Source organism: Suncus etruscus, chromosome 1 (genome assembly GCF_024139225.1).
Source record: "Suncus etruscus isolate mSunEtr1 chromosome 1, mSunEtr1.pri.cur, whole genome shotgun sequence".
NCBI lineage: Eukaryota > Metazoa > Chordata > Mammalia > Eulipotyphla > Soricidae > Suncus > Suncus etruscus.
Window position 1 is genome coordinate 7126845 of NC_064848.1, and position 23712 is coordinate 7150556.

The following is a 23712-nucleotide window of genomic DNA, read 5'->3' on the forward strand; positions in this document are numbered from 1 at the left end:
ACAAATAAATGTTCTACAAACTGTACTATTGCTTTGAACCCCCAAATCTTACTACTTTAACTTTTTTTTTTTTTTGGCTACACCCGGTGGTACTCAGAACTTATTCCTGGCTTTTAGGGGTCACTTCTAGCGGGCTCAATGTTGTTGGGAGTCGAATGCAGGTCTGGTGCATTCAAGGCAAACACCCTACCCGCTGTACTATCAGGTGGTGTAGCTTTGATCTGTGGTATCTCGTGGTCTCCTGAACACTGTTAGGGAGTGACCCCTGAGCACTGAGCTTGGAGTAGCTCCCAAGTAGCTCTAGATGTAGCCCAGAAAACAAATAAATAACAACAAAGCAAAAACCTCCCCCCAATACGCAAAATCTTACAGCCAAGAAACTGCAATATAGGATGGCTAGAGCATAGTAGGTTAGAGCATTTAGCCAACCAGGAGTAAGCCCTGAGCACTGCCAGGTGTGGCCCCAAAACAAACAAAAATAGAAACAAGAGAACAACAAAGTGTGTGTGTGTGTGTGCGTGTGCGTGTGCGTGTGCGTGTGCGTGTGCGTGTGCGTGTGCGTGTGTGTGTGTGTGTGTGTGTGTGTGTGTGAGAGGTGGTTACTCACTGGTGCAGGGAGGCGCGTGGGGCGGGCTGTAGGCGGAGCCAGAGGCGGAGGGGGAGGAGTCGTGGCAAGGAGGAGCGAGGGGCGGATCCTGATTGGTGCATAAGGCTCGTGGGGCGAGCTCTGGGCGGAGCCGGAGAGAGAGGCGGATCCTGATTGGTGCAGAGAGGGCGGGTTGTGGGCGGAGCCAAAAGTGAGGGGGTGGTGGCAAGTAGAGAGAGGCGGATCATCATTGGTGCAGGGAGGAGGCGGGCTCTGGGCGGGGCCAGAGGTGAGGAGGTCGTGGCAAGGAACGAGGCGGATCCTCATTGGTGCAGGGAGGAGACTGGGGCGGGCTCTGGGCGGAGCCAGAGTCGGGGACTTCGTGACAAGGAGCGAGAGGCGGATTCTGATTGGTGCAGGGAGGGTTGTGGGCGGAGCCAAAAGTGAGGGGGTGGTGGCAAGTAGAGTGAGGCGGATCCTCATTGGTGCAGGGAGGAGGCGGGCTCTAGGCGGGGCCAGAGGTGAGAAGGTCGTGGCAAGGAACGAAGCGGATCCTCGTTGGTTTAGGGGCGGGATGTGGGCGGGGCACCCGCGATCACGTGGGCTGCGCCTGCGCAGGGGGCGGAGCCTGGGAGCTCGGGAGCGGGAGCGGTGGGCCGCGCCGAGGGCAGCGAGCTCCGCCGGGAACCCCCGTTGTGATCTCATTGCGTGTCGTTGCCCCGCCCTGGGCCTGGACGCGGGCCCGGACCCCTTCGTCCCTCTCAGCCCGGCCCGGGCGCTTGACCCGCGACCCCGCGCCCCGATCTGAGATGCTCGTCGGCGCCTCCGCCCGGCCCCGCGAGCCTCGTCCGCCTTCGCCGCCCGCCGTGGCCCCGCTCGGCCCCGCGTTTGCGGGGGCCACGATGCAGCCGCCCGCGGGCTCGGAGGCCGCCCGGGAGGCGTTGGGCCGCGACGTGCTGGCCGCGGACCTCCTGTGCAGCGTCTTCGCGTCGGCGCTGCAAAGCTACAAGCGCGACTCGGTGCTGCGGCCCTTCCCCGCCGCCTACGCCTGCCGCGGCCGCAAGGACTTCGAGGCCCTGGTGAGGCCCCGGGCACCCCCCTGCCCGGCCTGGGGGAGGCTTGGGGGGGCTCTCGGTGACAGCTTCCTCCTGCACCAGACCCGCCCGCCTCGAGGGAGCCGCCTGGCCCAGCTGACTGGCCAGCTGTCAGTGTCACCGGGCCTCCAAGCACTCAGACACAGCACTGTGCTTGCAGGCTGATCCTCATAAGATTCTTTATTTCTTTTGTTTTGGGGTCACACTCTGCAGCACTCGGGGGTTCCTCCTGGCTCTACGCTCAGAAATCGCTCCTGCCAGGCTCAGGGGACCTCCCTATGGGATGCCAGGATTCGAACCACCGACCTTCTGCATGCAAGGCAAATAAATGCCTTGCCCCCATGCTGTCTCTCCGGCCCCTGATCCTCCTAAGACACTTCTGTCGTGCGGAGTCAGCGCCCACAGCGTTCCACAGACCACTTGTCTTGGTTTTGAGTGTTTTATACACTTGGGGGTGGAGGGAAGGTTATATATATAACCAGGCGGTGGTGCTTGGGGTCTAAACTCTGGGCTCTTGCGCTCAAGGGGACCCTGTGGAATGCCAAGGTTTGAACCTCACTGTCACATGCAAGGTGACTTTAGCTGTTGTATTATCTCCTGTTTGCTTGTTTTGGGTCTTCTTTTTTGGGGGGGGGCACACCTGGTGGTGCTCAGGGGTTACTCTTGACTGCACGCTGGGAATGGGGTACAGGGAATCGAACCTGGGTTGGCCTTGTGCAATGCAAGCTTCCAACCCGCTTTAGCTAGTATTGCATCGGTCCCTAGGGAAATTATTGATTGTATAGGAAAAAGAAAATCAGATCTCCTGTATATTAGTAGTCACAGGTTGTTTCCTCAGAGTAAGTGTCTCTGGCTTCACTAGGCCTACCAAACACTGAAAGAGTAATTCTCACTTGCACAAACTCTCCACGCTGTTGAAAAAGAGTCTATCGTGATTTTTAGACTAAATCTAAATCTATTAAGGATGATAAAAAGTCATAGGTCAGTGTGGTCACTTCTTTTTTTTTTTTTTTGGGCCACACCCGCTGGTGCTCAGGGGTTACTCCTGGCTGTCTGCTCAGAAATAGCTCCTGGCAGGCACGGGGGACCATATGGGACACCGGGATTCAATCCATCCACCTTAGGTCCTGGATCGACTGCTTGCAAGGGAAATGCCGCTGTGCTATCTCTCCGGGCCCTAGTGTGGTCACTTCATAAAATAATAAACACTACTTAAAATCCTCCTTAAATATTTGAATCTAGGGCCCGGAGAGATAGCACAGCGGTGTTTGCCTTGCAAGCAGCCGATCCAGGACCAAAGGTGGTTGGTTCGAATCCCGGTGTCCCATATGGTCCCCCGTGCCTGCCAGGAGCTATTTCTGAGCAGACAGCCAGGAGTAACCCCTGAGCACCGGGTGTGGCCCAAAAACCAAAAAAAAAAAAAAAAAAAAAAAAAAAAATTGAATCTAGGGGCCAGAGTGATTGTACAGCAGGTAGACACTAGCCTTGCATGCTGCCAACCTGGGTTTGGTTCCTGGCTTCCCGTATAGTCCCTGAGCACCACTAGGAGTGATCTATCCCTGAGCATTGCAGCTATAACTCAACACTCCTCCTTTAATTAGGACCCTGAATTTAGCCTCACATAAAAAGAGTATCTCCTCATTAACAGGTGGAGGTTTTTTTTTTTTTTGCCACACCCATTTGATGCTCAGAGGGCTTACTCCTGGCTAAGTGCTCAGAAATTGCCCCTGGCTTTGGGGGACCATGTGGGACGCTGGGGGATCGAACCTCTGTCCTTCCTTGGCTAGCGCTTGTAAGGCAGACATCTTACCTCTAGCGCCACCTCACCTGCCCTGACAGGTGGAGTTTTTATCCCAGAAATGCAAAAGTAGTTTGGCATTAGAAAGCCATTAATGTTAGGTGTTTCATGAACAGATAAACACACTGACACCAATGTTTCACACTTGAATATGTTTAATTGATACAGATTCCCTGGGACCAGAGAGATAGCACAGTGGTAGGGTGTTTGCCTTGAACCAACCCAGGTTTGATTCCTGTCATCCCATGTGGTCCCCTGCCTGTCAGGGTAAATTTCCTTTTTTTTTTTTTTTTTTGGTTTTTGGGCCACACCTGGCGGTGCTCAGGGGTTACTCCTGGCTGTCTGCTCAGAAATAGCTCCTGGCAGGCACGGGGGACCATATGGGACACCGGGATTTGAACCAACCACCTTTGGTCCTGGATCGGCTGCTTGCAAGGCAAACACAGCTGTGCTATCTCTCCGGGCCCTGTCAGGGGAAATTTCTAAGTGCAGAGTCGGGAGTAATCTCTGAATGACACTAGGTGTGGCCCAGAAACCAATCAATCAATAAATAAAGTTTAAAAAAAAAACACAGGGAGCTGGAGCACCTTGCTGGCCATAACCTAGTATACATTTTGTTTCAGGGTAAAGAGACATCAGGGAAAGGGTCAAGCTGACTGACCAACTATGCTTAGTTCTGCAAAACCAGATATTCTCTTTTGTGCCATTGTAAGATTAGAGGCAAAAGGTCCTTCAGTATTTTGAAGTGGTTGTGGGGTTCACTTGCAGTGGTGTTGGGCCCAGGCACCAGGACCACATTGGTGGTGCTGGGGATGAAACCCACAGCAAAGCTAGATTCTCTCCCACTTACACCACAACTCTTTTTCAGTTCTAGATAGGCTTGTGGACTTCCTGAGGAGGTTCTAGCATTACAGAGCCAAGGGGAGGTAAACTGTGCCCAGTAGAGCCATGGTCAGCTAGACGAGGCAGGGTGGAGCAGGAGCAGTGGCTGATGGTGTGTCGAGTCTCTAGGAACTTATTAGGATTTTTCAGGTGTAGAGGGGAGGGAAGGAGTATTCTAGGGAGTCACAGGTTGGGCAGACAGGTTAGTTTGCTGTGTGAGGAGAGCAGAAAGCTGCGAGGCCCACCAGAGCCTGCAGGATAGGCCCACCAGCATGTGTTGATCTTATCTTGGGGGAGGCAGGCCATGGCTGGAACCAGGTTGCATGTCTGGAAGACCTTTGTAGTAGCAGCTTAAGAGAGGAATCTGGGGTCTCGTCTTGGTACTCCACCATGAACTTTATTAGTTCTTTGTTTTTTGTCTTTTTTTTTGGGGGGGGGGGGTTGTCACATCAGGGGACCATATGGGATGATGGGATTCTAATCAGGGTCCATCCAGTGTTGGCTGTGTGCAAGACAAATGCCTTACTAATTCTTATCCAGAACCACCCTGGTGATATGAGTTGCCAGAATGTCATGTTGGGAAATACATTTTTCTCAGGTCTGATTGATAGAGGATGAACTCAGAGGGAGTTTTAGAATGGTGTAGATTTTGTCCATGTCCTCTAAATATTAACATACTATATAATTTCATGAATTTTGTATAGGTGCCTCCTCCCTAATGTCACTCTAGCACACCCTAGCAGATCTTGGGGAAGCCTGGAGGGCCATTCCTGATGCTTCAGTGCCTGGGTTCAACCACGATGGGGGTTCACATATGCCTTGCACGTACTCTTATCATTTGAGCTTTCCCCCTGGCCCTTAAATTTTACTTCTAATTTTATAAATTTTGTTGGAATGTTCTCTGTCTCTGTCTCTCTCTCAGTTTCTGACTATTTGGGGTTATACTGACTATGCTCAGGGTTTTCTCTTGGTTCTGTGCTTAGGGATCACTCCTTGGCAAGGCTCAAGCAATTCTTTGTGGTGCTGGAGATTGAACCCAGTTTGGTAGCATGCAAGCAGTTACCCTAGCCACTGTCTTGTTCTCCACCTATTCTCCACTTCCTGAAGCTGTTTTCTTCCTGTTCTCTTACTGTGCTCCACCCTGCAGCTGGGTCAGGCTGTTAGAATTCAAAGTTTGGTTTAAAAATTGATTGGAGCGGGGCCGGAGAGATAGCATGGAGGTAAGGCGGTTGCCTTTCATGCAGGAGGTCATCGGTTCAAATCCCCGTGTTCCATATGGTCCCCTGTGCCTGCCAGGAGCAATTTCTGAGCCTGGAGCCAGGAATAACCCCTGAGCACTGCCATGTGTGACCCAAAAACCACACATACACACAAAAAAAACCCAATTGACTGGAGGGCCAGAGAGATAGCATGGAGGTAAGGTGTTTGCCTTTCATGCAGAAGGTCATTGGTTCGAATCCCGGCATCCCATATGGTCCCCCGAGCCTGCCAGGAGCGATTTTTGAGCGTGGAACCAGGAATAACCCCTGAGCGCAGCTGGGTGTGGATCCCCCCCCCCCAAAAAAAAAAAGTTTCTCTTGTAAAAAAAAATTGCTGTGAGCCCAGTGCAGCTATGACAGGCTGTAGTTTTAAAGCACTGCCTGTCTCCCTGGTGGTCTTTTGGGTGGCAGATCCTGAGTTCCGGAATCTAACAAGGGCATGGCTGACTTTCCCAGGTTCCCAGAGATACTCTGGGCTAACTCCTGGCTCTGCACTGAATGATTCTTGGCATCCCATATGACCCCCAAAGTCCCACCAGGCGTGATCATTCAGTGCAGAGCCAGGAGTTAGCCCAGAGTATCTCTGTATGTGGCTCAGGAACAAAAACACAACAAAAAAGAAATTCCATCAGAACTTGAACTTCTAGATCATTTGTGGTTCCCTGGAGAAGGAAGGTAAGGTTCCACCAGAGTTTTCATTTGTGTAAAAAAGGCACTGGGAGGGAGGGCTGGAGAGAGCACATTGGGGTTTGCCTTGCACACAGCCAGCACGGGTCCAAAGGTGATTCCTGGTATCACATATGATCTCCTGAGCTTCGATGGGTGTAACCCAAAAGCAAAACAAAACAAACAAAATAAGGCACTCAGGAAGTAATATGAAAAAGGCCAGAGTGGAGACTGGAAAGATAGTGTAGCCTTGCATCTGGCTGACCTGGGTTCAGTCCCCAAGACCACATATGGGCCCCTGAGCCCCGCTAGGAGTGAGGCGAGCTGGGTTCATCGTTTTTGTCATTGGTGGGGCAGACCTGGCAGTGCTGGAAGTGTGGGCTGCTAGGGTTGGACTTGAGTCCTTGAGCTCTCTGGCTGCCTCACACTCTGAGTTCTTCCTCTGGGCTCCCTCCTAATCATTGTTTGCTCTGATAAATAATGGTATGATAAATATTCCTTTACATTATTCACCTTTTTCGCCTCTTATTATTTTTTGTAGATTAATTCCTAGTGTTGGGCCCGGAGAGATAGCAAAGCGGTGTTTGTCTTGCAAGCAGCCAATCCAGGACCTAAGGTGGTTGGTTCGAATCCCGGTGTCCCATATGGTCCCTCGTGCCTGCCAGGAGCTATTTCTGAGCAGACAGCCAGGAGTAACTCCTGAGCACCACCGGGTGTGGCCCAAAAACCAAAAAAAAAAAACCCCAACCAAACAAAAAAAATTCCTAGTGTTGAAACAGCTGGCTCCAAGGCTAATAGACCTTTCTTATTTTGGGGGATGGGGGACCCACACCCAGTGGTGCTCGAGTTACTCCTGGCTCTCCGTTCAGAAATCGCTCCTGGCAGGCTCGGGGGAACTATATGGGGTGCTGAGGATCGAACCCAGGTTTAGCCTTGTGTAAGGCAAACATCCTACCCGCTGTGTTATCGCTCTGGTCCCCTGTCTAAGGAACCAACCTGTCTAAGGAAGACTTTCATGCATGTTTCTAGATAGGAAACAGAATAGTAGCATTTGCTGGGGAGATGGTTCTGTTTTGAGCTTTCCTGTGTGGATTCACATGGAACTCACCTGGGAAACTTTAAAATAGCTGATATCTTATGGTCCCCCAAGCCAGGGGCAACTTCTGAGCGCATAGCCAGGAGTAACCCCTGAGCGTTACCGGGTGTGGCCCAAAAACCAAAAAAAAAAAAAAAAAATAGCTGATATCTGTGCCCCATCTCAAGAGATGGGTTTAATTGATTTAATGGTTTGAAGTGGAGAGATTTAATTGGTTTGAAGTGGAGTATGGGTATTGAGGTAATTGTGTGTATTTGCAGAGGATAAGTGCATCAATGTTCCAGGCGCACCAGCCTCACTCTAGTGAGGTTCACTTGAATCTCGTGGTATGAACTGGCCCCCCTCTTTTTTTTTTGTGGTGGTGGGGAGGCACTTGTCTTTGTTCAGGGCTTACTCCTGGCTCTATTCACAAAGATTACTCCTGGCAGCCTCAGGGGACCATATGGGTGATGGGGATCGAACCTGGGCCAGCTGTGTACAAGACAAGGGCTTTCCCCACTGTACTATCACTCCAGCCCCCTCGTCTTGTTTCTGGGCTAGCCGGGGCACTAGGGCTGGAACGAGGATTCTGGTCTTTCCAGGAAAGAAAAAGTTCAGTCCTGACTTCGTTTGTGTTCCCAGGACTGTTGTCTTTCTCAAACAGAAGATTTTCAGCAGGGGGCTGGAGAGATAGCATGAGGTAATGTGTTTGCCTTGCATGCAGAAGTTCAGTGGTTCAAATCCCAGCATCCCATATGGTCCCCTGAGCCTGCCAGGAGCGATTTCTTTTTTTTTTTGTTTGTTTATTTTTTTTGGAGGGGGGGGGGCACACCCGGTAGCGGTCAGGGGTTAGTCCTGGCTCTATGCTTAGAAATTGCCCCTACCAGGCTTGGGGGACCATATAGGATGCTGGGATTCAAACCACCAACCTTCTTCATGCAAGGCAAACACCCTACCTCCATGCTATCTCTCTAGCCCCAGGAGCGATTTCTGAGTGTAGAGCCAAAAGATTTTCAGCAAAGAGACAATAGGGACTATTTGGGAAATACGAGGGGTGTGGAAGAGAGAATGGGATGCACAGCTGAGATGCCAGCCAACCCACAATATGGAGGGTGCCCAGCTCCTTTTCGAGGCCTTGATGATGGTTTTCCCAAACTGTGCCCCTGTTACTGAGGTGTTGGCTTCTAGGAGAGAGGTTGATTCTGCTTATGTTCTTGCTCTGTCCTTTCTTCTCAAAGACCAGAGATACTCTTAAGCTTGGAATTCTGCATCTCAAAAGGTGTCTTGCTGGGCCCGTAGAGATAGTACAGCGGCGTTTGCCTTGCAAGCAAACGATCCAGGACCAAAGGTGGTTGGTTCGAATCCTGGTGTCCCATATGGTCCCCCGTGCCTGCCAGGAGCTATTTCTGAGCAGACAGCCAGGAGTAACCCTGAGCACCACGGGTGTGGCCCAAAAACCAAAACCAAAAGAAAAAAAAAAGGTGTCTTGCTTTCTCACTAGCTCAGAAGCCTCTGGTGGGACTGGTTTGATTTTGAGACAGGGTCTTTTCTCACCCTTGGCCCCCAGCTATGGCGCCACCAGGTGTCCCCCCAGCTGGTACTGATGAAGTGCTGGGATCAAACAGGCCTCACAGTGCTGGCTCTCATGCTTAGTTTTTGTTTTGTTTGTGTTTGTTTCTCTTTTCTCTTTTTTTTTTTTTTCTGGGGCCCACACTCGGCAGCGCTCAGGGGTTACTCCTGGCTCTGAGCTCAGAAATCACTTCTGGCTTGGGGGACCATATGGGATGCTGGGGATTGAACCTAGTTCTGTATTGGGTCGGCCACGTGCAAGACAAACGCCCTACTGCTGTGCTTCTTCTATTTCTTGTTTCTCTTTCATCTATTGTTGGGGGTGTCTGGTGGTTATTCACTTGTGGCAATGAAGATTACAGTGGGCTTGAGGGGGAGTGCCAACACTTTGCCACATCCTGGGTAAGCCTGAAAGCCCCAATAATTGCATATGGTTCATACTTACTTTAAAAATGCTGTCTAGGGGGCCCGGAGAGATAGCACAGCGGCGTTTGCCTTGCAAGCAGCCGATCCAGGACCTAAGGTGGTTGGTTCGAATCCCGGTGTCCCATATGGTCCCCCATGCCTGCCAGGAGCTATTTCTGAGCAGACAGGAGTAACCCCTGAGCACCGCCGGGTGTGGCCCAAAAACCAAAAAAAAAAAAAAAAAAAAATGCTGTCCAGGGAGCCAAGGCAATAGCATGGCGGGTAAGGCTTTTGCCTTGCATGTGGCTGACATGGGTTCTATCCCCAGCATTCCAGATGGTCCCCTGAGCCTGCCAGGAGTGACCAGGAGTAACCACTGAGTACCACAAAATGTTGTCTGTCTATGGGCTAGAGCACAACAGGGAGGGAACTTGCCTAACATCTGGCCAACCCAAGTTCAATCACCGAGATCCTATATGGTCCCCTGAACACCACAGGAGTGACTCCTGAGCACAGAGCCAGGAGTAACTCCTGAGTACTGGATGTGCCCCCATGTGTCCATCTAAAATTTTTTCTTTCCCTTCCCTTCCCCTCCCCTTTCCCTTTCCTTCCCTTTCCTTCCCTATCCCCCCCCATGTAAGTGTCCATCTAAACTTTTTCCCTTCCCCTTTCCCTTCCCTTCCCTCCCCTTTCCTTTTCCCTTCTCTTCCCTCCCCTCCCTTCCCCTCCCTTACCCTCCTCTTCTCTCCCCCTTCCCCTTCCTTTCCCTTTCCTTTCCCCCCTTCCCTTCCCTTCCCCTCCCTCCCCTTTTCTGTAGTGCTTGGGCTTTGAACTCCTGGAATCATTTCATACTCCTGGATTTGAACTCAGGAATCATTCCTAGCTGGGCTTAGGGAGTCATTGTGGTTCTGGTGATATAACCTGGGTTAGTTATGTGCAAGACAAGTGTTCTACCTGCTTTACTGTCACACTGGCCCCCTTAGCCATGCTTTTTGTTTTATTTTTGGGCCACACCTGATCACTCTTGGCAGGCTCTGGGGGAACATACATACAGGATACTGGGGATTGGAGCCCACTATACTATCTCTCAGCCTTCCCTCCAGCCATGCTGTTCTGTCCTCTGCTTGTACCTTCCTGGCCTTTTCTGATCTCCAGGGAAACAGGTACTCCAGAAGTTTAATGCCTGCCAAAGTTTAGAAAGCTTTTCATTATGGATGTCAGCACCTGCAAATGTATGTCAACACCTCCGGCCAGGTGGCATTACCAGTCAGTAATATTCCTGCAGCAAATGCATCATGGAACAGAATGTGGGTTTTTGAGCCAAATGAATGGAAAAAATAACCTTTCATAAGATGAAATCATGCAATTTTTTGTTCCATGAATGGAGCTGGAGTGTCATGCAGAGTGAAGTTAGAAGAAGAGGGGCAGACAGAATAATCTCTCATATGAGGGAGTGAAAGATGCCTAGTAGGGAATAGCGAATGCCCAGAGGCAACAGAACCTGAGAAACTCTTCATTAGGAAGCCATCACAAGGACAGTGGTGGAGGGAACCAGACATTGGTGGAGACTGTGGTACTGGAATGGTTTATGTATACCTACCCTAGTGACTAAAATGAAAAAGAAAAGGGTTTGGAGAGATAATACAGCTGGTAAGGTGCATGCAGCCAACCTTGGCACCACAGATGATCTCTATGGCCCAAAAGCCATAAAAATGAAGAAAGCTCCCCCCTCAAAATAAATAAACAGATCAACAGAAATAAACCTGTTAGTGATGAGAGTGTTTGGAGTTTGGAAAAGCGTGTCCACAGTCCTGTTTACTTCTTGAGACTGAGGCGCGCCAATCTCCAGCCTGGTCACTAGAGGGCATGGTTCTCTTTGTCATGGGTCGTACTAATGGAGCTTTTACTTCCCTCCAGCTTGCTGATGCCAGCAAGTTACCCAACCTTCGAGAACTTCTCCAGTCCTCAAGCGACAAAGACAAACGGGCCTGGGACCTGGTCAGCTGGATTTTATCTTCAAAGGTCCTAGCCATCCATAGTGCAAAGAAGTCAGAGGTAAGTCTTTGGTGTGTAGGATGTGGAGTTGGGCCCCAGCCCTCCCCGCCACCTGCTCTGCAGCTGGTTGAAGATGCAGATTCCTGCACTTGTCACTCAGAGAAACTGCTCGTGTGTTGGGAGTACAGCCCAGGATCTTTATTCCATGTGGCACCACAATCATGAAATGGGGGAGAATAGTAATTCATTTCATCATGGATGGGCTACAGAGTGGATTTTTTTGTTTTGTTTTGTTTTTTGTTTTTGGGTTACACCTGGGGTTACTCCTGGCTCTACACTCAGAAATTGCTCCTGGCTGGCTTGGGGGACCATATGGGATGTTGGGATTTGAACCACCATCTGTTCTGAGTCAGCTGTGTGCAAGGCAAACGCCCTACCGCTATGCTATCTCTCTGGCCCCACAGGGTGGATTTTTCTATGTGGTACAGTGTCTTAAGGACAGATGGCAAGGATTACATAGATGTTGGGTTTCATGGCAGATCCTTGACACACATACTTTAGTTTTGTTTTAGTTTTTGGGCCACACTCAGCAGTTACTCATGGCTCTGTGCTCAGAAATTACTCCTGGCAGGCATAGGGGACCATATGGGATGTGGGGATTGAACCATGGTCAGCAGCATGCAAGGCAAACTCCTGATCCACTCTGCTATTGCTCCTGCCCACACACTTTAGATACCTTTGTGGTGGGCTGGAGAGGTAGAACAGGGATGATGGCACTTACCTTGGCACACAGCTGATTCTGGTTTGGTCTCCAGCACCTCTTATGTCCCCTGAGCCTTGGTGGGTGTGACTCCTCCAATACTCCCCAAAATAAAGAAGAAATACTTGTTGGGTTGTCAGGAAGCAGAGGTGGAGTCTGAAGTGGAGAGCCTTCCCATCTCACCTCAGGTGTAACTGAATCTCCCTTTTTGCCTCTGTGAACTGAGTCACTGTCACCCAGAGGTATGCTATGACAGAATGAGTGTCACCTCACTACTGATACTGCTATAGCCCAAGGATCCCATTTACTGGCTTATCATGTTTGTGGGTTGCTGGGGGTGGACTGTGCCCATCTGCCCTTTTTTTCCGTCATCAAAAGTGGGCATCTTTGGGGTATTTTTTTGTTGTTTGTGTGTTACATCTGGTGGTGCTCAGGGCTTACTCCAGGCTCTGCACTCAAGGATTATTTTTGGCAAGGCTTGGGGTGCCAAGGTTATAGGGTGCCAGAGATTGATCTGGGTTGGCAATGTGCAAAACAAGTGCCCTACCCCACTGTACTATCTCCTGTCTCAGAGGAAAGAGAAGTCTTAAGCTTTAAGTTCTGAGCTTGGTTGGTTGGGGTTTTTTTTTTTTTTTGTTGTTGTTTTTTTTGGCTTGTTTTGTTTTTGTTTTTGTTTTTGGGCGTCACCTGGTTATGCTCAGTAGTTACTCTTGATTTACACTTAGGAATCACTTCAGGTAGTGGTTGGGGACCATATGGGATTCTGGGAATCAAATCTGGCAAGCACCCTGTCTGCTGTTCTATCTGTAAAAAACTTTTGAGGTTTTTTTTTTTATACCCACTGATGCTCAGGGGTTGCTCCTTTTTCTCTATGATTAGGAATTTGTTGTTGTTGTTGTTGTTGTTGTTGTTGTTGTTTTTAGTTTTGGGGCTATACCCAGAGGCGCTCAGGGGTATTCCTGGCTCTGCTCAGAAATCACTCACAGCAGGCTGGGGGACCATATGGGATGCTGGGAATTGAACCCAGGTCCGCACAGGTTTGGCCAGGTGCAAGGCAAATGCTCTACTGCTGTGTTATTGCTCTGGCCCCAGGAAATACTTCTGATTGGAGTAATTCAGGTTACCATGTAGGATGCTGGGATCTAACGTAGGTCCCACTGTATGCAAGACAGGAGCCCTACCTGCTGTACTACTGTTTTCAGATGTTCTTATGTTTTTTGGACCATACCCCACAGTGCTTAGGAGCTATTCCTGGCTTTGTGATCAGGGCCACTCCCAGTGGGGCTCAGGAACCAAGTGGTTCCCTGGCTCAAACCTGATTCCTCCCGTGTGTAAAGCATGTGGTCATTCTTGAACTCATCTTTGGTCTCTAAATTGACATTTTTTTTTTTTTTGGTTGTTGTTTTTGGGCCACACCCAGCAGTGCTCAGCGGTCACTCCTGGCTCTGCACTCAGAAATCACCCCTAGAAGCTCAGGGGACCATATGGGTTTCAGGAATCAAACCCCAAGTAAGACCCAGGTCTGCTGCTTGCAAGACAAACACCCTACCATGTGCTATTGCTCCACGTCCCTGACGTTTTCATTTTTGTGAAATCAGCTGTTCTTATGGAGTAGACTCCATGGGTGTTAAGGCCAAGGTTTTAGGGGAGATTTTGGTGGCACTAAAATGCATTCTGGTAGCTCCAGGCTTCCCAAGTAAAACTGTGGCTCTCTCCATCTTTTCAAGTTTGAGAAGATCCAAAAGCTGACTGGAGCCCCTCACACGCCTGTCCCTGGTACCAGACTTCCTATTTGAAATCGAATACTTCAACCCAGCTAATGCCAAGTTTTATGAGACCAAAGGCGATCGAGAACTCATTTATGCCTTCCATGGCAGCCGCCTAGAGAACTTCCATTCCCATCCATCCCACAATGGCCTGCACTGCCACCTGAACAAGGTAGGTCTAAGGCTCGCACTGGAGTGCCGGCAGCCAGGGGAGTGTGCTGGCGTTCTGGGCATTGTACTCGGGCAGGCCTCATGCTCCCTTTGTGGCCGCCTGAACAGTGTTGACATCACTGGGGATCTATGGCCATGCACATGGACCTGACCTTGGACTTGCTGGGACGAGTAGCTGCCCAGGTCTCTTCTCTGGGGAAAACCTTTGATCTAAAGATGATTTGCATCCTCTGGGCCCTGGGCATGGCTCCTGGTAGGATTCATGCTGTCTTGTATTATTTTGTTTTTGGGTCCTATCTTGCTCTGGCTTACTCCTGGCTCTGCAATCAGGATCACTTCTGTTGGTACTCAGGATGGGATGTTGGGATTGAACCCCAGTTGGTTGCATGCAAGGGCTTAATCAGTTGCACTATCACTCCTGCTTCTGAGTTTAAAAACTCTTACAATGGGCACTGGAAGCAATAATACAGCAGGCAGAGTGCTTACCTTGCATGTGACCAACCCAAGTTTAATCCCTGGCATCCCATATGGTACCTCAAGCCCACCAGGAGTGATTCCTGAGTGCAGAGCCAGGAAATAACCTGAGCACTGCCAGGTATAGCCCAAGAGAAAAAAAAAAATCTTATAGAAAGATGGCTCCCATCCTGCACATTTGATATCACTTTGGGGATTGTAAAAAATAACTATCTGCAGGGGCCAGGGCGGTGGCGCTAAAAAGGTAAGGTGGCCTGCCTTGCCTGCGCTAAACCTTGGACGGACCACGGTTCGATCCCCCAGGTGTCCCATATGGTCCCCCCAAGCCAGGAGCAACTTCTGAGCACACTAGCCAGGAGTAACCCCCTGAGCATTACTGGGTGTGGCCCAAAAACCAAAAAAAAAAAAAAAAAAAAAAATAACTATCTGCTTAAATCAGAATCTCAGTAGAAGGGTACTATCAGTGTGCTTTAAAAAGATCAACCAGAGGACAGTGGGTAGAGTTTATTTTGCATAAGGCTAACTCTAGTTTGATCCCCAACATCCTCTATGGTCCTGAGCCCCATTCAAAGTAATTCCAGCTGTACAGAGCTAGATGTAACCCTCTCACCAGATGTGGTCTCAAAACCAAAAAATAAATAAATTCAAGCTCATCGAGGCCAGAGGAATAAGGAGTCTTATATGCATACAGCTGACCCAGGTTTAATCTTCAGCATCCTGTATAGTTCTCTGAGCCCCTCCAGGAGTAATTCCTGAGTGCAGTCAGTAGTAATCCCTGAGTACCACCAGGTGCTATCCAACCCAAACAAAACAAACTAACCAAAAAAACAAAACAAAAACAAAAACAAAAAAAAAAAACAGCCAAACAAAAGCTATTCAGGATATCTCAGCATGTGGCCAACTTTCACAGCATTGTAGCTGGCCCTGGGAACTTGTTGGGGCCATGGAATGTCAGGCCCACCCAACCAGCTAATGGAAACCTCTGATTACTACTGAGACCCCAGGTGCTAACTCATTCACTGAAAATTTGGAGAGTTGGTCCTTGTTAACATTGAGGGATGTTTCAGGGGTGTCCTTTTTCTACCTTTTTGTTTTGTTTTGTTTTTGGGTCACACCTGGCAGTGCTCAGGGGTTACTCCTGGCTCCCATGCTCAGAAAGCACTCCTGGCAGGCTCGGGACCATATGGGATGCCCGGGATTTGAACCACCGACCTTCTGCATGCAAGGCAAACACCTTAACCTCCGTACTATCTCTCTTTTTAACTTATTAACACACATATTATTAAAGCTTTTTCTTTTTTCTTTTTTTGGGGTCACACCCGGCGGTGCTCAAGGGGTTACTTCTGGCTCTGCACTCATAAGTCAATCCTGGCAGGCAAGGGAATCGTTGGGATGCCAGGGATTTCAACCACCATCTGTTTCAAATCAGCTGCATGCAAGGCAAACGACCCTACCACACGTGCGATCTCTCCAGCACCCCCTCTATTAAGTACTTTTCTTGGGAGGGCATACCCAGCAGTGCTCAAGAGTTATTCCTGGCTCTGCACTCAGAACTATAATGCAAGAGATCAAACCTGGGACTCCCACGATGTATAGCACATGTTTAGCCCTTTGAGATACTCCTCAGGCCATTCTTTTTTTGGGATTTGAGCAGGGTGTTGGCCTGGAGTACCACTTCTGGCTCTATGTTTTGGTTGCTGGGAACCATGCAGTGCTAGAGACTGGCTGGCTGCAAGGCAATGTCTTGACCTCTATATTGTCCCTTTGTCCTCCCCAATCCCATTCTTTCCTCCCCTTTGAGAGTCCAAACAATGAGACTTTAAGTAGGTCGAGCATCATGCTTACAATCCCCAGCACCCTCTTTCACCCAAAAAAAAAAAAGGACTCACTTTCACCCTACTCTGCGGACATCTGTTTTTACCCTTCAGTGAGGGGTCAAAGAAAGAGGTGTCAGCATAGCCTTCCTAGCAGCTTTGCTGGCTTGTTTAGATCAGTGGCTTTTACCCGGCCCTGAGAACAGTGCAGGTTCTCAGAGAATGGCTGGGACACACTGAGACCATGAGGCTTGGTGTCTGCATCTGTAGTGTAGGACTTGCAAGCATGGCATGCGTGTGGGTTGTGTGTTCACATAGTGTAGAACCCCGCAGCCTCCCTTTTCAAGACCACAGTACCATGTGTATGTGCTATGGATGTGTGTTCCCCATGTACAGAAGTGGAGAGTATTTTCAGAAGCTGTGATTCTGCAGACATTCCCCCCTCTCTCCCCTGGTCCTGGTCACTGTAGCAAGTGCTGGCTGAGGGGGCTGTACTCTGCGGCGAGGCTGAGCGACCGGGGCTGGCTCGCTGCTGCACCTCTTAGTGCACTTGGGTTTTGCCGAGGATGCAGGGCTTGTTTACTCTGGCCCTGAGCTGGTTGTTCACAGCCAGGCTACCGGAAATCCTGGGCCCCTTTACAGCCGAGCTGGCCTGAAGCAGTGCCGGCCAGACCGTGTTCATCCAGACAGTGTTCATAGATTCGCATGCCCAGCAACACTTCTCTCGGAGTAGGGTAGGAGATTGGCTAGACAGGGCTGCTTGCTTGCACGAAGTTGTGTGACATCTTCTCTTGGTTGAGAAATCCCCATATCCTGCTCCAGTACACCCTGTTCCTGGAGGCCCTGGCTGTAGGTTTTGGTTTTTATTCCCCCACTCTTTGTTTTTTTCTGGGGCCACACCCAGCTGTGCCTCAAGATTTACTCCTGGCTCAGCACTCAGGAATCATTCCTGGTGGTACTCTGGGGACCATATAAGATGTCAGGGATCGAACCTGGGTCAGTGCATGTAACCAAATACCTTCCCGCCTATACTATCTCTTTGGCCCCTGGGCTGTAGGTTTTGAGTCTAGAGAAGAGGATCTACGTGACAGGGATACTTGAGGAATGGATGTGGGGTTAGGTGAGAGAATAGCCAGGTCCCCTTTTTCTGAGATGAGGTCATTCCAAGATGGCCTGGGCAGAAGGTTTCTCAGAGGTCATATACTTGTTCTTTTTTTTTTTTTTTTTTTTTTGGTTTTTGGGTCACACCCCGGCAGTGCTCAGGGGTTACTCCTGGCTGTCTGCTCAGAAATAGCTCCTGGCAGGCACAGGGGGACCATATGGGACACCCGGCAATTCGAAACCAAGCCAACTTTGGTCCTGGATCGGCTGATTGCAAGGCAAAGGCCGCTGTGCTATCTCTCAGGGCCCATACTTGAACTTCTTGACTTGGAATTGTGGCACTATGCACCCCCGTTTCAGGACCAGGTTCTCAGTGAGTGAACTCCTTCGCCTTGGTGAGACACCTCACTTTTTACTCTGGCTCGTATTCCCTCTGGGACAGCTCCCTGCTCTATTGCTCGACTGTGCTCAAGGACTTATGGATTCGCATGACGGTGGTGGTTTTAGGTCTGTCACAGTGGTCTGTGGGCATGTAGTAGGTCAAAGTGTTGTTGTTTGCCACTGTCTACTTCTTTTTGTTTTTTTTCCTTTTTTTTGGGTCACACCCCGGCAGTGCTTAGGGGTTACTCCTGGCTCTACAACTCAAGAAATCGCTCCTGGCAGGCTCGGCGGGACCATGTGGGATGCCAGGATTCCAACCACTGTCTTCTGCATGCAAGGCAAAACACTGTACACCTCCATGCTATCTCTCCGGCCCTGCCATGTTACTTCTGTTGGCCTCCCAACCTGAGGGCCCTTCTCTTGCCTCAATACTATTTAGGGGACAACCAGGGGAGTTGCTGCTATTTTCTGTTCCTTTTTTTTTAGGATCATACCCTGATGGTACTCAGGAACTATTCCTGGAATCATCATACAGGAGTTACTCTGGGTAGTTTTGGGGGACTGTATGCTAGGGATGCAACCCAGGGCTCCTGCATGTCAAGCATGTGCTCCAACCCATCAAGCTTTCTCCCAGCTTTGACCTCCTGGGGTTTTTGTTTTTTGATTTTTTGGTCTATACCTGCACACCTCGGGGGTTTTGCCCTACCCCGATTCTGGGACTTTTTTGGTTTGATTTTGGGCTATACCTGGTGATGCTCAGGAGTTACTCTGGGCTCTCTACTCAGGAAATACACATGGGCAATTCTCAGGGACCAAATGAGGTGCTGGGGATTGAACCTATGATGACTTCTTCCAAGGCAAGCACCCTCTTGACTGTATTTTCAGTTCCTGGGACATTTTCCTTTGTTGGTTACTACACAAGAGTGGGCAATTTACTGCTGCAGTTTTTTCTTCTTTGAGCGGTGGCGCAGCAGTAGGGCATTTGCCTTGCACGTGGCTGACTCAGGATGGACCTGGGTTCAATTCCCGGTGTCCCATATGGTCCCCCCAGCCAGGAGCAACTTCTGAGCGCATAGCCAGGAGTAACCCTGAACATCACCGGTGTGGGCCCCCCCCAAAAAAAAAGACCTTTACAGATGTGTTTTTATTTCTCTATTTAAATTTGAGTTTTGGGGCCAGAGAGTTAGCACAGCAGTAGGACATTTGCCTTGCACGTGGCTGTCCCAGGATGGACCTGGGTTGGATACCCAGCATCCCATATAGTCCCCTGAGCCAAGAGAGATTTCTGAGCACAGAACCAGGAGTAACGCCTGAACATCACCAGGTGTGGCCCCAAAACAAACAAACAAAAAATAAATTTGACTTTCATTTTTACAGTATTTCAACACCAGTTTCACCATCAGTGCCAACTTCCCTCCACCAATGTCCACAGGTACCTTTCTTACACCCCCACCCCGGTCTGCCTTATAAACAGACATTTTTGTTTTGTTTTTGCTTTGGGGCTACAACTGGTGGTGCTCAGAGGTAAACTTCCTGGCTCTGCTCTCTGGAATCACTCCTGGCAGGCTTGGAGCTCCTATATGATGCCAGGGATTAAACCCTGGGTTGGCTCTGTGCAAGGCAAAACACCCTCCCCTCTGTGCTATCACAAATGTGCTAGACACATTTTTTAGTTTAGTAATTTCCCATTTAGTTCTCATGGGTTACAGTGTTGTTCGCTTTGTAGTTTCCTTTGCAGTGTCTGTTCTGAGAGATTCTTTTCCAAGTACTGACTCAGTTTCTCCCCCGGCCCTTGAATCATGCCAATGCATCTTGCAGCAGCACACTTAGTATGTCCATGTCTGGGGGTCCTGGACTGAGGGGCCACCCTGCACCCAGGTCAGGACCATGAGAGGTTTTGCTATTCTGTGAGTCTCCTCCACCTCATGCCTGGTGGTGGAACAATCAGTGTTGGTGCTGGTCACTGTAGATATCGTGATATTTCAAGTCTCTGATTTGGCAACTCAGTCAGTGGAGGATTCAAATTCAGGTTTCTTTGGACTCTCCGAGCCATGCTTCTCTCACCCATCCGGACTCCAGCAACTGCTGGTTTTGCTACTCACAACCAGTTAAAAACCGTCAGACAAAAGAAATGCGCTGACTACAGTCTACCTCTCTGAGGTGCCATGGAGCCTCTGGTGCTAGGGGGAAGCAAACTTGACAAGCTCATGGGCAGAGCCCTCTCTGGACCCCTGGGCAGCTCACCACACTGCCATCTCTTCTCTGTTGGCTCCGCAGACATCCCTGTTTGGGGAAGGGACTTACCTCACAGTGACCATGAGTCTGGCTCTCATTTATAGCCCCTACGGCCACGGATGGCAAAGCGTAGCCTCCTGGTCTCATTCTCAGCTGCGTGGCCGTGTGTGAGGTCATCGACCATCCGGATGTCAAGTGCCAGACCAAGAAAGAAGGGTGAGTGAGCAGAGTGTGGAACAAGCAGAGTAGGGCCACAGGATGGGGTGGCCTGTGAGGAGGGAGCTCACCGTAGGGAGCCTCAGCATGCCAGGGATGTCACTCACCATCATGCAGAGTCCAGGGCAGGGGTAGGCAGCTCAATAGAGGAATCTGAGCACGAAAGGGTCGAGTGCCTAGGGAAAACTGGATGAAGGAGATGAGATTTCATGGACCAGGGTATGGGAGTCAAGGAGATATGTGATAGATAATCATGGAGTATTTGCTGGATAAATGACACACAAAGCAGCTAGACATCACAGATTGTCCTTCCAGACTGCTCTGGTGGTGTTAGTGGAGTGGGGGTGGGGACGACTAAGGCCCCAGGATGTCCACTCTTCAGCTCCTTGGGGAGTGGATAACAGGCTGACCTACATCAGTCTACTGCCCTGCCTATAAGCCTGGGAGAATTTGCTCTTTGGCCTGTGCTGAAGGCTGCAAACTCATAAACTGCCTGTCCTGGTGTCCTGGACTGATCAGAGCAGCGGAGAGAGCCACAAGCTCCCAATTTCTAATATGAAACAATCTGGAGTCCAGAGGACGGCCAGCTCAGAGGCCTCCCTCTTGCACCTTCAGCATGGGGCATTCAGAAACAGCATCACCAGACATCAAGCCTTGCCATGTTCAGTGGCACGCTGCTTTGGTCTTTCTTTGTTTTGGGGTGAAGCTTTTCTTGCCACCAAAGGAAACATTTCGGCTTGCTATTGTGGTTTTTTTTGTTTGTTTGTTGTAGGGCAACACTCACCACACTCGGCTTTCTCTTGGCCCTAATATTCAGGGGATCACTCCTGGTAGAGCTTAGGGGAGGGATTGAACCCAGGTTGACCATATGCAAGACAAGCATCTTATCCACTGTACTATCTCCATTCCCTAAAATGCTATTTTTATTTTATTTTATTTTTTTTGGTTTTGGGGTCACCACCTGGCAGCGCTCAGGGGTTACTCCTGGCTCTATATCCAGATATTGCTCCTGGCGAGGCTCGGGGACCATATGGGATGCCTGGAATTCGGACCACCAAACCCTTCTGCGCTGCAAGGCAAATGCCTTACCTCCATGCTATCTCCCCAGCCCCTATTCTACTTTTTTTTTTTTTTTTTTTTTTTGGTAAAAAATGCCTATTTTTTAAAAGAAAAAAAACCTCATGGTGCTTAGGGTTTACTCCTGTTCTGCTCAGGGATCTGCTTTGTGCTTCCCTTGTAAGGCTCAGGGGAATCATATGGATGCTAAGGATTGAATGTGTCGGCTACTTCTAGTTCTCGTGCCCTATCTTAGTCTGTCATATTTTAGTTCTGCTTCCCTCGTTGTAGGTCTGCCCCGAGTGCCAGGATTTGTGTCTCCAATAATCTACCAGTTCCTCCCCTCTCACTTTGCTCTTTCTTTTGCTCTACTTCTGCAGATTCCCCAGGAAATAGACCGCAGGAGAGCAAGAATCAAGCATAGTGAAGGGGGCGACATCCCCCCCAAGTACTTTGTGGTCACCAATAACCCAGCTTCTGCGTGTGAAGTACCTGTTGGTTTACTCACAGAAGCAGCCCAAGAGGTAAGGATAGTTTGAAAAGGTGTGGTACAGGTAGAGCCGCTGGAAGGGCGACATTCAGAAGGGGGGTGCTCAGTCACCAGCATACCTCAACAGTTATGATTAGCTTTTGTACAGCTCTGTGCCACACTGTTTCAGGAGAGAGCCGCGATACAGAGCCTGAGGCCATGATGAAGCCAGGGTTTTGCTATGGCCTTGGGCTCCTGGACTGTGGCCTCCACAGTGACTTGAGGAAGCTGAGTTTGGGGCATGTTCCCTAGGTCCTAGGCGTCTCCTGCTGCCTTATCTTTTAGATGAATGTTGAACTCCCTGTACAAATGAGGCCTTGCTCTGCAGGTTGGCTTCTCTGGTGCTGGGGCTCATTTTTCAGATATTGTTGGGGTCTTGAAGATGAGTGGCAGATGAGGTTACTCACTTCCAAATTTCCCACTAGGTCAACAATAGTTGATGTGCTTCAGGATTTCATCAGCCAGTGATGTCTTCTGCCCTCTGAGTCTTGGACACAGGGGCAGTATGTCTGAGTCTAGGGGACGTTATGCTGTGCTTAAAAAATGGCCCTGCTCTTTCTGCTCGGAAATTCCATTCCTGACCACTTCTCCCCAGAGTATCTTATTTCATGTAGACTTGGAGGGTTTAGATCATCTCCCAACGGGCCAGAGAGGATTTCCCCATCTTGGCTCAAGACTCGTGTGTCTCAAAGTGAAAAGACTTCTTGCTAAATTACCTGCTACCTGCTGCCTTTGGGGTAGATGCTTCCCTTGTGCAAGGTCATCCGTGCTGAGAAACTGTAGCCTGACTTAGCTGGAGACGGGTGGGTTCTGTTCGAGCAGATAGCCAAGATGAGCTCACTACACAGCTGTCCTTTGGACATTTTGAGAATGTCCTGGCCAGAGGCTGGCGGCATCAGCCCCAGCTTTCTTGGGCCACAGGGCACGCATGGAACTTCAGTTCATGGCTTGCCCAGCGGGATAAAAATCCATCATTTCATCTTCTTTCAGCTCAGGTCATGGGTGTGCACATTAACAAAAACTGTTTTCTCAATCATAGTTCTTTCTCCCTCTCCAGCAGGGCATGCAGCCTGCTCTCCTGGGTCTCCAGCCATTGGTCTATTGTCATGATCTGCCTGTATCTGCTGTTGGCTGCTTGCTGGTGAGCGTCATCAACTCTCCACCTTCCAGCAGCTCTGGAGCCATGCAAAGAGATAATCTTCCCCTGACCTGGTATGGGGCATGCTCAGCCATGTGACTTATGGTCCAACTTGTCCTGTACCTCCTATGCCCCTTGTCCACCCATGTTGGGGTTCCTGCAGAGCTTAGGGTAATGTTTGGATGCCATAAATGTATTGATTGCCTTTGATAATCTCACGGAAACCACTGGTCCCTCATGCTTGGCTTTTAGGGGAACCCTCCCTCCCATCTGCACTTTCCTAAACAGTCCGGGGAGTTGGCTTTTCAGCCAGGGCCCAAAAGGAAAAAAGTCTTGCTGTATTTAAAAACAAAGTGTCCCGAGCTGTCAGGGACCTGTTTACAATAGCTCCTGGCAACACGGGCCCCTTTCTCTAATGCCTTCTGGAAGGCGGAAAATGTGTAGTTGGGAACTATAAATCACGAGGCAATTGCCTTGTTTTGACTCAAGGACAGCCAAGAGGAACAGTCATGTTTCTCAAAAAAAAAAAAAAAAAAAAACAAACCAAAATGGGGGGAATCTTTGTGTGTGTGTGTGTGTGTTGTGTGTGTGTGTGTGTAGTGTGTGTGTGTGTGTGTGTGTGTGTGTGTGTGTATCCCTGCAGTCTTTGAATATGAGTGCAAAACATTTCCAGTTTTCTCAGATTCGCACATAAGCCCTGTCCCCTAGTGGTGCTTGCCTGGCCGTACAGCCCACGGGAGGA

General features: G+C 49.7%; 1 protein-coding gene across 1 annotated transcript; it reads left to right on the forward strand.

The window, feature by feature from the left end:
* Positions 1 to 1467: 1467 nt before the first annotated feature.
* Positions 1468 to 23050, forward strand: PARP16 (poly(ADP-ribose) polymerase family member 16). Its single transcript, XM_049778731.1, is given in 11 exon segments — positions 1468 to 1665; positions 11252 to 11389; positions 13817 to 13864; positions 13866 to 14027; positions 20074 to 20169; positions 20171 to 20260; positions 21693 to 21773; positions 21775 to 21827; positions 22890 to 22962; positions 22965 to 22986; positions 22989 to 23050. Coding segments are annotated over 11 exon segments (981 nt in total). The 5' UTR covers positions 1468 to 1488; the 3' UTR covers positions 23030 to 23050.
* The last annotated feature ends 662 nt before the right edge of the window (positions 23051 to 23712 follow it).